This window comes from Haemorhous mexicanus, chromosome 10 (assembly GCF_027477595.1).
Source record: "Haemorhous mexicanus isolate bHaeMex1 chromosome 10, bHaeMex1.pri, whole genome shotgun sequence".
NCBI lineage: Eukaryota > Metazoa > Chordata > Aves > Passeriformes > Fringillidae > Haemorhous > Haemorhous mexicanus.
In genome coordinates, this window is record NC_082350.1 from 2,528,835 (window position 1) to 2,543,635 (window position 14,801).

Here is a 14,801-nt window from a genome sequence, read left to right on the forward strand (position 1 = left end):
CCAGCTGATGATGACAAATGGGTTTTGCCTTCCTGTGCAAGCTACAGAGCACCAGCATAATAACATTGTGGCCTTGGAGTGACAGTTTGGTATTTTCAGGGTGCCCCGTGGCAGGAAGGAAATGATGAATCTGACTCCATGTTCTTAGAAGGCTAATTTATTATTACATTATGTTATGTTATGTTATGTTATGTTATGTTATGTTATGTTATGTTATGTTATGTTATGTTATGTCATATCATATCATATCATAGAATGCTATACTAAAACTATACTAAAGAATAGAGAAAGGATACTTACAGAAGGCTACAAAGAAAGATAATGAATCTTGTGACTCTTTCCAGAGTCCAACACAGCTGGCTGTGATTGGTCATAAAGATAAAACAATTCACATGAAACCAATCAAACAAACATCTGTTGGATAAACAATCTCCAAACCACATTCCAAAGCAGCAAAACACAGGAGAAGCAAATGAGATAACATTGTTTTCCTTTTTCTCTGAGGCTTCTCAGCTTCCCAGGAGAAGAATCGTGGGCAAGGGGATTTTTCAGAGAATATGATGGTGACATAACAGGGCTGAGAGCAATGACACCACCCTGATCCTGCTGGGTGGTGTGAGCCACAGATCTGCCTGTGCAGTTGTGGAAAATGTGAAGTGTCAGTGATGGGATGGAGTGATAACCTTTGCAGGGCTGCCTTGTGGAGTAAAACAGTAAGCTGGTTATGTTTGCTTTGCTTTTGAGGCTAGGGAGGCATATAAACATATCCATAAATATCTATTAAAAATATATCTATCTTAACCTTTCCCCTTTGCAGGGCTGTGCTGACACACTCAGAGAATAAAACAGAAGAGCAAAGAACTTGGCTGAAGAACATATTTGTGAGATGTGCGTATTTCTCACTTGCACGGACAGGAAGCAGAGAAAATGTGGTTTGGTAAGGTCAGCTCCAGCCTCTGACACTGGAATTTAATTTTGAGCTTGGAAATCTTAGCTTTCAGCATCTCATAGTTAAAACACATGTCAAGCTGTGCACCCATGGAGAGCCACTGATTTACACCAAGGCATTTTCACTCTTACTTAAACACTCTGTTATCCAGCCACTCATCAAAAGTAAGAATTTGACATAGCACGACACTTCCACTCCCCTGGCCTTGTGCCAGACACACCCTTTTGCCCAGAACCTGACAACACTGACAGCTCTGCCAGCAAACACAGGCTTCCCATGGGCCTCCCACTTCCAGACCTCCCTGCTGTCTAGGAAAATAAAAAACCAAAAACTGGGTGGGAAAATTGGCCCAAAAAGACCCCATGTGGTGGCAGTGGCTGCTCTCCTTCCCAGCAGTGAGTGAGCAGGAGCTGTGCAGAATGTGAGGAAGGGAAAACAAGAGCCCCATAAAGCTGTGCTGGATCCCATTTCACTGCCAAGTTCACTTGGTGGCTGTGTCTGCTTTGCTCCAGTACTTTTCTCCTGGGTGATAACTTTTATCACCACAGCCTGTGACTCAGCAGGCAGCAAATTTCCCCACAGCCCCTTTGTGCAAATATCTGATCACAGTGCAGATTCCAGGTGTCACTGATACCCTGAGGCTACACATAAACAACCCTGCACCTTCTTGCTGTTTAGGGCAAGAAGATGCTGGTCAGGGACACCTGAACCTGCCCAAGCTTTGTGGCTGCAATAGTGACAGCAGCCCCCTTACCCTTATCTGGGTCCCTGCCCTTAACCTCTTCCTAGCTTCAATGGCTGAAATACTTTCAGTGCTTTAAAATACTCATTTTTCACAGTATTGGTTGTTTTGGAGAAGTAAAGACCTCCTGTGGGAGGTTGTCCTTAAGAAGCTGCACAGGTATCTCCTGACCTGCTTGTCCAGCAGAACACGAGCACAGTGATGGGATCAACTTGTGCAGCTGCTTCCAGAGCCCTGGGATGGGTTAGAGCACTGAGCCCTTATCACTGTGGCTGCTTTTTAATGAAGGGATGGAACTATTCTGGGGCTGAGAACAATTTAGTGCTCAGATAAACATCAGTCTCAGAGGATGTGAGATTTTAGAGGAGCCAGCAGTCAGCCATAGCTCAAAGTAGTCACAAGTTCTTCATTACAAGGCAATACAGAACTTTCTCATCCAATGGACAGTTGCCACAGGGTTTATTTTGCTTTTCTAACCTATCTCCTTTACTCACTTCTACTGCACTGCAATACTGTTATCCAATGAGCTATTATCACAAATGCTACTATTAGAACATCTAAACTCTTACCTTGCTTTATACAACTACATTACTACACTATAAACTCTTCACCATCTCATCAATGCAGTTTCTCACTTAAGGCATACTCTTACTTACAACTATAGAAACATCAGTTTATGATTTTTCTGCTTAATGTCTTTGTACTTTAGTTTTACATCAATCCAAGCTTCTCCCAAGGCTGCAGATCAAACGCTCCTGTGTCTGTGGAAGTTTCTACCTTTCCATTTCCCACAAGCCCCTCTCGAGCACACCAGTGCTCCCCACCTGAGAGAAAATGTTTTGGGGTTACTTGCTGGGAGTCTCCATCTGCTGTGCATGGCCCCACAGCTGCCCACAGAGCAGGCCCTGAGAAAGCCCCACCTGCACGCTGAGGCTCCTGAGCCAATCTGCTGCTGCTGCCTGAAATGCACTGCCCAAAGTCACCTCCCATGCAGTGAGAGCAGGCTGTGACCCCTTGGGCCACACTGGGCAGGAGCCTCTGGGGACACGTGTGCTGCTCTAAGTTGCTTATGTGACTTCAGGCTATTGCTTCATGCCAGCAGCCCCTAAAATGTGCATGATTTCTGTCACTGCATCAGTATCTTTTTGGCATTTCAACTGACATGTCAGTGACTCTACTCACCATGGCTTGAGCACAGTACAGTGTGTTCCACACACAGAGGAAACCCTCACCTGGTAGTTCTCCTTTCCTCCCTGAGTTAAAAGGTCAGGGGAAAATCAGCCTCTTCTGCTGATATTACCAGAAGGCTTAGGACACAAATGAGATGTGGTGTTGATTGTTTGCCTCCTAGACCCCTATACAGTCTGCAGGGAAATGCCCCAATGAGGGAAGGAATGATGAGGAGAACTCCATTGATATCAGCAGGCCAATTAATTACTTTATTATACTGTATTCTTCTATACTATATCACACTATATTATATTACATCTAAACTGAATCTGCCAAGCACTCAACTGCACACACTGCACAGAATCTGGTGACTGTCACCCAACAGTCCTGACACACACACACCTGGCCCTGACAGGTCAAGGAAACAAAACACCATCACTGTGGGCAAGCAATCTCCACATTGCATTCTAGTTTGTCACAAACACAGGCACAGCAAATGAGATAAGAATTGTTTTTCCTTTCTCTGAGGTTCAGAGAATGGGAAACCACATTCCAAAGCAGCAAAACACAGGAGAAGCAAATGAGATAATATTGTTTTCCTTTTTCTCTGAGGCTTCTCAGCTTCCCAGGAGAGAAATCCTGGGTGAGGGATTTTTCCAGAGAATATGACAGTGACAGGGGGCTCTGGGCACAGCAGGATGGGGAGCTGGGCCAGGCACCTCCAGCACCCACCCTGCCCAAGCCTTCCTGCCCTCACACCCCCACCTCTGTGAGCTGCTGCCCCATGGCTGTGTTTTGGTTCCTCACACCAACATAAACCCTCAGTGACAATATATCAGCCAGACAGATGTAGATCCTTAAATAGAAATACCCAGGACTGGTAAATTCAAGCAAAACCACATCCTCTCAGGGAAAGAAACAGGGAGCAAGGAAGAAATTATTTGCTCACCTTGCTAACGTGTTTAATGAAATCAGTCATGGTTCCTCCTTTCTCTTCCATTTGGTTACATCATTTCACTGTAAGCCTTTTATCTCAGGAAATCTCTGCTTGGTTTGCTCTCCTGATTGCAGATCACTGTGTTGCTCTTCTTCTAAACAGAGATCAATCTCCTTTTTTCTCACAGCCAATTTGCAGTGGCTCTGCCAGGACGTAATACTGGTTTTCTTATCACCCTGCTGGATGCTATAACACCCAAAGTGACCAGAAGGTTATAGTCAGGGGGAAATGGTCTCTGAACTAGATGTCTAAAGGTCAGTTTTTAACTTTGTAGCATCATTTCCACATAAGACAGTTCGGAAGTGCAAGAGTTTGCACTCCAAAATTCAGATTAGCCCCACATTGTGTGGGCAGATCTTCGTGACAGTGATATTTCCTCTTGACATTTGAGCACTTGCAGCTCTCACGGCCTCAAGCCTCCATCCAGGGAAAGATCCCATCCCTGGGAGGGAGGCAGGCCCCCGTTCCAGTGCAGGAGCACTTCAAGTCCTAAACATGGTCCAGGTTGCTTTTAGGTGCTCCACCTACATAGTAAAAGTAATTCCTGCCTGAAACAACTTCTGAAGACACTGACATCACCAAGGTAAGTCAAAACACAGCCCAAGCAGCCCCTGTGAGCAGTGCTGTGTCTGCTGGGCTGGGTCCCTGCTGAACCTCAGCTTTGGTACCTTCAGTTAGTGTGCTAAATTTGGCTGGGAAAACTGATGCTCAAATTATTTTTAATGCAGCCAAAGAGAGGAAATGGGTTCATTTGTGGTGTTAAGGTCTCTCTGGCAGAATGCCCCTCAATACCACAAGAATCAGGTGTGAATAACACCAAGCTGTGGAATAATTCAGGCTTCTGTTTTGACCATTTGAGCTGGTTATTTAGAGAGCAGTGAGGGTGACATCTCAAATTCAGGCTGCTCTGGTGACAGCAGGACCCATGGTGCAACAGGGACCTGCGACTGGGACCTCACACCCAGAGCTACTAAGGACATTTTAAATACTTGCAGCTGAACAAAACAAAGCTGACTATTTCAGGAGGTCCAGAATTATTCTGGGGGTCTGGCTGTGTGCAGCTGAGTAACCCAGGACACCCTGGTTGTTCATCCCCTCCCTCATGGCTTTTGCTGTGGCACTTGTGCACCCTTCAGAGGGGACAGGGGCAGCTGACACCAGGCTCAGCTTGTTCACCTGGGTTTGGCAGCCAGGAGTGCAGAGGTGAGTGGTGGGTCTGGTAATCTACTAAACCTCGTGTAGCTGGCAGCTGGGAGGATTTTTAGGGAGTCACTGCACAGGCAGTGGCCAGGAGCCAGCTGTGCTCTGCTCTCGGGGCACCAGGGCACCCACAGCTGTGGCAGCAGAGCAGCTTCTGATGGCTGAGAGACTCCCCCTGTATTTGCTCTTCCTCAATTCTGGAAAAAACGAAAGAAAAGAAAATTCTGGGAATTTCTGTTAATGTGCAGAGCACAGGGACCTCTCTGGCTTTTAGCACATCCCAGGAGCCTTAATAGGCCTTGAAAAGAGAGATGAGAAAAGTCATTAAGCTTTTTCCTTGTTTCCAGAGCTTATTATCTATCTTTTCCTTGACAGCCACTTTTGTGATCCATAGGGTAAATAGTGCTTGTATGCTTATGCCTCACAGCTCCTGCTGTGAGAAATGTATCCTAGGAAATTGGTCACTGACACATCTGTTCAGAATTGTTGCTGTCTCAAAGGGTTAAATCTTATTTTCTCCTGGTTTTTTTGTTTGTTTGTTTGTTTGTTTTTCTTGTATTTCTTCTCTGCTGTGAGCAGAGGCTCTGCTTCATAACACCTCTGTAGCCTTTGAGCTCTGCTCCAGGAACTTTACCTGCCATGCACCCTGTGATAGATGAGTGATGCAATGGTTGACTCTCACAATTAACAGACAAATATCATGTGTATAGGCTCAGAAAAGTTTTATAGATTTACAGTTATGTTGTTCCCCCTCACGTGGTTATCAAAGGACATCTGGGAGGGCTGGCTTGTCACTATGGAACACCTAAGCTCCAATCAATTTGGGGAAGAGATCTCCACCACTGGACAGTGAAGAAGGGCTTGATGGACAGAACTTTGGGAGGGGTTAAAGAGTTAAAAAGGGAAAAACCTCCTTTGTGAGGGGAGGGCTGGCTTGTCTCTATGGAACACCTAAGCTCCAATCAATTTGGGGAAGAGATCTCCACCACTGGACAGTGAAGAAGGGCTTGATGGACAGAACTTTGGGAGGGGTTAAAGGGTTAAAAAGGGAAAAACCTCCTTTGTGAGGGGGCTGAGCACATGGCAGGGAAAATCCTTTGCTCCCACCACTGTAACCTTTTTTCTTTATTCAGTCTTCTGTTGTGTTTTTGATAAGGTTTAATAAACCTTCCTAAACTATGAAAAGTGAGTAGCTATTTCTCACACACCCACCTGCCTGGGCCACAGGGAGAGGGAAGAGGCCAGTGATAGCTCCAACAAGCCAAAGCCCTTCCCTTATTGCTCTGGAGATTTTCACACAGGGGATGCCCTGTTTCTGTACCAGGCTGTCTTTCACACAGCCATTACTGACTTCAGCATCCTGAGCAATACATTTATTTTGTTTTTTTCTTTGCCTTTTTGCTGTCTATTAGCCCCCAGTGCTAAATTCAAATATTTTTTTACAGTTTGATGCCCATTATACTTAGTTTCCAGGTTCTCTGAGACACACAGAACTCTCCCCTGGCATGGAGGACCATGCTACCCCTCAGGTCTCCTGGCTCCACAAGGACCACAGTGCTGTGCTCACCTGCTCCACCACACCCCATCTTTGGGGGAAGCTGAAAGGCTGGAGAGGAGCACAGACCACAGGTCTGCACTAATAAACACCACAAGAACAGCAGAGAGATCTGAATCCCTGTGTCAGCAGCGTGATCCAGGCTGGGAGAGCCAAGCCTGCAGCTCAGGGCCAGTACATCTCTGAGACACTCTGGGGCTTACAGCCCTACAAGGACATGATGGTTTATAAAGATCTCTAATTTGTTTTTTAAGAATTTTTAAGAAATAAAAAACACAACCCCAAAACTTGAAACAAGAATTACACTGATTTCTGAGAACAGCAAGAGGAGGTAGCAGTGGGAAGCAGAGCTGTCACATCCTTTGGGACAGGTAACCCAACCTTATTTTGAGTCAAAACCAACCACAGTTGTGCTTCTACTGAATTTTCCAGTCTTTGTCCTGTAACATTCAATCCTCTGTGATTAATTACACCCTGATTTACTGAGATCAGAATAGATGGGGCCACAGAGAGCCATGTACAAAATAATTATCATGATTTACATAAGCCTCTTAGTTCATGTAAATCGTAACTTTTCGAAAGCCAGCAAAGGGAGCTCTTTTCATTACCACAGTTTCTGTGGCTGTAATTAGTCCTGTAGGAGGATTATTACTTCTCTTATCATTAGTAAGAGAGAAAAGATAATTTGCTACAATGGTGTTGACTTCAGTGCCATTGGAGGCTGTGGCTGGTGAGATTTCCACGTTGGGACAAGGGATTTACAGGACAGCCCGACCCATAGAGTGCTGTGAGCCAGAGGGAATGATCTGTGTCTCTTTCCTGCCCCTTTCCAGCCATTATGAAAATATTTGTATGGGAAATGAGTTTGGATGCTGACACTCGATAGTGTGAAATATAAAGCTGTGTTTTGTGTCAGGTACACACAGGCAACAGGTGTATTTGTGATTGTAAGATGTGTGGAGGCCGACCATGGGACAGCTGTGAATTCTAATAATAACTGAGGAAAAAAGTAAAGCATGGAAGAAGGCCTTTGAACCTATCCTTAGTTTGCAATTAACCTTGGTTGATTTAGGAGCATTTGAATGAAAGTGTTCAGGATGTTGCTTTTTGCTTGTAGTCAGGCATTAAAGAGTGCTGCAATAATAACCTTTTTTTTTTTTTTTTGAAGTATAACTTTAGAATATTGCTTGTATTCTTGAAACTATAGCTTTGGAATATATATAAAGGAAATATGCTTATCTCACACCTTAACAAAACAGAGAAAAACAGCTTGAGAAAGGAAGATGAACATCATCTCAAGGATTTATAATTTCAACCAAGGGAAGCTGGATATCACTGATGTGAGATTTATAGTCATTGTAATTAAAAAGGTGGACCCACATCTGGGGAGGTGGACTCCACCAGATGGGATCTGTCTTTATTCTGGTGGAAACCAGGACCAGTATTTCAGAAACTACCACCACCATCTGGGGACCCTCCTTTTTGGGACACATCCTGAGATCACAACAGTGTATAGAATTGTGATGTAAAAATTGGGAATAGAAACTGCTGATGAGTAAACATTGGGAATTGAGACTGCTGAGAAAGCTTATGAGTACCCCTATAAATACCTGTAAGCCCCAAGTATTGGTGAGCAGTTGGAGGGAAAACTTCCCCCACTGTACCCAGTGCTGTATTGCTCATACTTTACCATATTAATTAATAAATTGATGGCTGCTTGAATATTGGCATAGTCAAGCTTCTTATTTATAACAATAGCCAGCAGGGGATTCACCCAGCTCGGCAGGGAATTCACCCAGGCCGGCGGGAGCTGAGTCCCTGGACAAGGTGTTTGTTTATCTGGAGATCACCTTCTCCCGGAGCCCCAGCACCGAGCTGCTCTGGCAGTGCCAAGGCCACACCGGTGCCAAGGCCACCCTCGGTCCGGCTGTCGCACACGTGGCTTGAGGACATCGTGTGCCCGCAGCTCATTTCCAGCGCCCAGCCAAGCCACTGCTCCAGGCACCTTGGAAAACCCTTTTCCCCAGGGATCCAAGTCCCATCCCACTCGGAACAGCCCTGTGCCATCTTGTGGCCGTTGCTATAATCGAGGGAAACGTCACTAAATCGCTTCGGATTCCACATTTGGGTTTAGGTAATTCCTATCCTTTTTTTTTTTTTTTTTTTTTTTTTTTAGAGGAGAAACCAGTTTCACCAGCAGCTGTGCAATTCCAGCCAAGTTCCCAGATGATCAAGGAGACAGACATGCTGCACCGCAGCACCTTTCCCCCAAAAGGAGTTGGCAAGTCCTTTTGCCACAACAAATTGTAAATGATACAATCTTCCAGGTGATCAAACCAATTTTGCATTATCAAAACGACTTCTTGACACATTTTCAGGGTCTGAAACATCCCACAGCATTCTGCTGGGAAAACTGGCAGCCCACAGCTTGGATAGGCACATTCTTCACTGCATTAAAAACTACCTGGATGGATGCACCTCAAATCCTGTGCCGGTTCTGAGCCCCGTGCTCCATGAAAGACATTGAAGGGCATGTCCAGAGGAGGGCAGCAAAGTTGGTGAAAGGTCTGGTTTTCCATCCTTATTTTTTATCTAAAGTGCAGAGTTTCAGGTGACTGAGCTTTTGAGCTACCCTGCCCAGTTACATTCTTAGCCTTCAGAAATGCTGATAAATGACAGCATCATGCTGGACCCTGTCCATCCCCTTAGCAGCCCAGAGGGAAGGCAAGAAGCAGACAGCTTTCCCAAAGTGCAGGGGTTTTGTTTAAAAAAACCCCAAACTTTGAAGGTCATTACAAGCAGAAATACTCTGAACTGCCTCCTCGCCAAAATGGACAACTAAAAAAAAAAAGGAGAAAAAAAAGGGGGGGGGGGGGGGATACCAGGCTTCACACTCTCCTTTTCAGTACTAATTGCTCATAGCAACTAAGCTGCAAGAAATTGGACAAATTCACTTTTTATTTGCAAACACAAAGAAAAATTCCCTTGTGAGTAGACCAGTGGGGGGTGTTTTTTTCCCTCTTGGGTCAGCACATCAACACATTAAAATGTCTGAGAGTTCTCTCCTTGTGGAGGCTGGGATGTGCCCAGAACTTAGATTTTAAAGAACTTCAGCTGATAAATACTTTGCTCTGTAGCTTTGGCAGCTCAAGCTTCACTTTCCAGTGCTCGAGGAAAGCCCGTGCTGTTCTCAGCTTTACTCTGCGAGCGCTGCGTGCCGAGCTGAGACTCGCACACGGCGCCGGCGGTGCCTGCGCGCAGCCCGCGCTGGGCTCTGGCCGGGGTTTGGCGCTCCCCTCGGCTTTGCCGCCGCGCCCCGGCTGCACAGCGAGCTCCGGCAGCCCGGCCCGAGCGGGGCGCACCGGGGGGAGCGGGCTCGGCGCTGCCGCTCGCCGGCGCTCCGGTGCGGCGGTGCCAGCCCGGGCCGGGCGCGGAGCCGGCGCGGGGATGCGGGCGGTCGGTGCCGCCGCCGCCTGCGGGGATGGCCGGGACGAGGCCGAGCGGTGCCTGGGCCCCGCGGGGCGGCTGGCGGCCGCCGTGTGCCTGGGCGCCCTGGGCAGCCTGGGCTTCTGCAGCAACCTGCTGGTGCTGCTGCTCTTCTGGCGCTTCCCGGCGCTGCGCTCCCCCATCAACCTGCTGCTGCTCAACATCGCGCTCAGCGACCTGCTGGGCTGCGCGCTGGGCACCCCGCTCGGGCTGGCCGCGGGCAACGCCGCCGCTCCCGGGGCCGCCTGCGCCTGGCACGGCTTCGCCACCGCCCTCTGCGGTGAGTGGGGACCGGGCTGGGGGGCTGCACCGCCGGGCGGAGAGCGCGGCTCTGCCCGCCGGGAGGGACGGGACGGGACAGCCCCGGGGAGGGACGGGACGGGACAGCCCCGGGAAGGGAGCGGGACAGCCCCGGGGAGGGAGCGGGACAGCCCCGGGGAGGGAGCGGGACAGCCCCGGGAAGGGAGCGGGACAGCCCCGGGGAGGGAGAGGGACAGCCCCGGGGAGGGAACCGGACAGCCCCGGGAAGGGAGCGGGATAGCCCCGGGAAGGGAACGGGACAGCCCCGGGAAGGGAGCGGGACAGCCCCGGGAAGGGAGCGGGACAGCCCCGGGGAGGGAGCGGGACAGCCCCGGGGAGGGAGCGGGACAGCCCCGGGGAGGGAGAGGGACAGCCCCGCCCGGGGAGGGAACCGGACAGCCCCGGGAAGGGAGCGGGACAGCCCCGGGAAGGGAACGGGACAGCCCCGGGAAGGGAACGGGACAGCCCCGGGGAGGGAGAGGGACAGCCCCGGGGAGGGAACGGGACAGCCCCGGGGAGGGAGCGGGACAGCCCCGGGAAGGGAACGGGACAGCCCCGGGAAGGGAGAGGGACAGCCCCGGGAAGGGAGAGGGACAGCCCCGGGGAGGGAGAGGGACAGCCCCGGGGAGGGAACCGGACAGCCCCGGGAAGGGAGCGGGACAGCCCCGGGAAGGGAGCGGGACAGCCCCGGGAAGGGAACGGGACAGCCCCGGGGAGGGAGCGGGACAGCCCCGGGAAGGGAGCGGGACAGCCCCGGGGAGGGAGCGGGACAGCCCCGGGAAGGGAACCGGACAGCCCCGGCAGCTCCGGGGATGGGATGGGACAGCCCCGGCATCTCTGGGGACGGGATGTGACGGCCTCGGCAGCTCCGGGGAGAGAACGGGACAGCCCCGGCAGCTCCGAGGAGGGGATGGGTTGGGATAGCCCTGGCAGCTCCGGGGACGGGACAGCCCCGGCAGCTCCGGAGTGGGGAGGGGATGCGATAGCCCCGGCAGCTCCGGGGAGAGAACGGGACAGCCCCGGCAACTCCGGGGGAGGATGGAATAGCCTCGCATTTCTGGGGAGAGGATGCGATAGCCCCGGCAGCTCCGGGGAGAGATTAGGATAGCCTGGGCAACTCTGGGGAGAGAACGGGAGAGCCTCGGCAGCTCCGGGGGACAGGGAGGGCAGAGCCAGCCCGCAGCGGGTGCGGCTGCAGGTGCGGTGCGTTCGTGTCCGGGGGGCGCGATGGAGCTCGGGCTGTGCCTGGGAGGGGACCCCGGGCACGCCAGGAGCACAGGGCTGCGGGGAAACTTTCCCAGCTTTGGTGGTTGTTTTGCTGGAACAAGCCCAGACAGCGTTAGGTGTGAGCCCTCATTCAGGCCCCACAACGTGTTTCCAGTGGCTGAGGAAGAGCTCTACAAACTTGAAAGGAGGAAAACAGGGATAGAATCAGCCTCGTTTAGGTTGTAAAAGACCTTTAAGCTCTGCTGACACTGGCACACATCGACGGGGCTCTCCCCCAGCCAGCATTCCCATGGAGCAGAGGCTTTCCCAGTAGAGCATCCCTCTGCCCATCAGGACAGACCTGAACCACCCCAAGAACACAGGTTAGCCTGGCATCCAGGCTTCCCAAGGCCACTTAGGAGACACTGACACTGCTTATGCACACTCTAAAGAGATACTTGCAGCAGCTGTTTGCTGCCATCTCTTTCCCTCATGAAGTTACATAGGGTAAAAGGCCAAATTTGTGCATGTAAAACCTTTACTTGGCAAGGAAAGTTTAGCAGAAGTGTGTCAGCATCCAGCAACATCCCCCTGAAGCTGCCAGCATGGCTTCCACAATGCAGGCCGGGAGGGGTGCGTGGAGGGAAATTGCAAACTCTTACATCAGCTTTAGAAATTACCTCCCCTCCAGCATTTCTGCATGCTAAAGAAGCCTTTGATTTGCTGCTGGTGGTTTTGTTGCCCCCTTGGTGTTTGCTGGCAGTACCCCAACTGCAGGAGACCCATCACTGTCTCTGCAAAGGCTCATGAGCTGCCTGAGGAGGGCACTTGCTGGCACAGGGGGCTTCAGGACATGGCTTTAATCTACAGCTCTTCAGTATGCACAGCATGAAATCCTTATGAAACCCTGTGGGGCTTCACTTCCCCAAGAAGGGCTCAGAAGGCTGCACTTCAGAGCTGGCAGAGGAGCAGCAGATCAGCTCCACACTTTGGGCAAGTCTAGACATTAATCTTGAATTTTACAGGTGCAGCAAGAACCAAATCTGATGGAGGAGGCAGGATTTTGCTGCAGCTCACACACACACACACACACACACACGTATCCATTCACACAGGTGTACTTAATTCTTGATGAGCATTTAGAACTGCCTGGCTTTGGCTGGATGTGTCTGAACAGCCCCAGCTCCTGGTGAGTGGGGCCAGGCTCTCAGCACCTCTCACCCTTAGGGGGACACCTCCAGTTCCTCTCCTTGCCCACCTTGTTTCCAAAGCCATCAGTCTCATCCATAGCTCGAAATACCTTTTTGGGAGGCAGAGCAAAGGCTTCACTCATTGATTTTTTAGTGATCCAAGGGTCTGGTTTGACACAGGCATCATCTCTCTCATCTCCCTGGCTGTGCTCTCGTACGAGCGCTGCTGCGCCATGACGAGGACAGCAGAGCCTGACACCACCAACTACAGGAAAGCATGGACAGCCATCATCCTGTCCTGGACATACTCCCTGCTCTGGACTGTTCCCCCACTGCTTGGCTGGAGCAGCTATGGGCCAGAAGGAGCAGGGATAACCTGCTCTGTGAACTGGCATTCCAGGGATGCCAACAACGCCTCCTACATCATCTGTCTTTTCATCTTTTGCCTGGTAATCCCGTTTGCCATCATTGTCTATTCCTATGGCAAGCTGCTCTGTGCTGTCAGACAGGTAAGTTGATTCCTCAGCTGCCTTTTGAGTGTCACCCCAAACCAGGCAGAAGTCCATGATCCCCATTTTCCACCTTTTGAACTCCTCTGCTGCCAGATGTGCTGCCAGCCCTGGCAGTGCCTCTCCTGTGGCTGTCCTGGTGACAGGCTCCAGCCTGCCAGGGCTTTGAAAGTCATACTCAGGTGTGCACAGCTGGAGGGGGTGCCTTGGAGGGGCTGCCTAGAACACAAGCTGGACAAGATTCAAAGAATAAAGTGGGTGTTTATTGAAGGCCTTCAACAGGCACACCTTGGGCAGTCACGGCCTCCCAGAGGCTACACCAAAGCTGGACAATGGGCACCAGTTTTTCAGACAATTATAAGTTATTATAAGTTCCATTTACATACCAGGGGTTAATTCTGCAATTACAGCTTCAGCTATTGAAGTAATTTTCCCCCAGTTTGCTCCCCCCAATTCACTTTTTTTTGTACTTTTTGGGGCCTGAGGCTGTGGGGTGTCCTTGGATCTCAGGCCCTGAGGGATTGATTGTTTTATCTGACCAAACTGTGCAGACAGTAACTAACACTCTGTGTGGAGTTTGGAGTGATGCACTGATGCAGCACAGGATCTGTAAAATATAAAAGCTGAAATCCTAAGGCATCAGAAGCCCCTATGACAGCATCACAGATGAGGGAAGTTTGCCAGAGCACTCTAGATACTTCAAATTACCCCTAATTAAAACTATGAAAGATTTACCTACCTTGATGAGATTGGTCCTAGGATTTAAATCTGCAGGAATGCTGTGGAGAGAGGTGAGCATTATCAGCAGGTCCAGCAGCTGCATGGTCAGTGGAGGGTGTGGGAGCAGGGATTTCTGAAGATAAGTGCTTCTCTTCTGAGAGCAGGAAAGTGAACCCTGCAAAAAAGGCTGCCAAGAAAATAGTCACATATAACCAAGCTCTGGTGGGATCAGGCAGAGCAGGAAGATGGAACTTAACAAATATGAACTGTAAAACAGACCCATGGCATGAGGCAGGTAACCCTGGGCACAAAGCAAAGCCAGTCCATAAATGACCATCACTGAGTCTTGACTTCTTTCTGCCAGGATTGGGAGATGTGTGAGATGGAATTTCTTGTTGGGACTCAGATGTTTATTGGTTCTGATCTATGTCAGTCTCACAACCCCTGAGTTCTGCAGCACTTCACTCTAATAAACTAAAATGGAGCCCTTTCTCTCTCTGCAAGGCCTTTTAAGGATAAACTGTCCAATTAAGAAATGACACCTCAACTATTTTTACTTTTAACCCAATAACCAACCACCCTTGACCAGCAAAATGGACTTTTTTATCCAATTATGAAAAACCACCCAAACCCATGGAGAAGAAGTGAAGAAGTAGTGAAGAAGCAGAACCAGCCTCTGCCCTAAAACCTCCATCTTGCTTTATATATATTGCTGTATTCTAAACCCTTAAACTCTGAGTTTTCCACCCTGTGATATCACACATTTCTATTCAAACT

At 49.8% G+C, this 14,801-nt stretch overlaps 1 protein-coding gene across 1 annotated transcript in view; it reads left to right on the forward strand.

The window, feature by feature from the left end:
• The first annotated feature begins 10,060 nt into the window (after positions 1-10,060).
• LOC132331989 (pinopsin-like) overlaps positions 10,061-14,801 on the forward strand; it is a 29,998-nt gene continuing 25,257 nt past the window's right edge. The window contains exons 1-2 of the mRNA XM_059855978.1: positions 10,061-10,379; positions 12,976-13,304. Of these exons, the coding sequence (XP_059711961.1) occupies positions 10,061-10,379; positions 12,976-13,304 (648 nt within the window). The remainder of the gene's footprint in view (positions 10,380-12,975; positions 13,305-14,801) is intronic.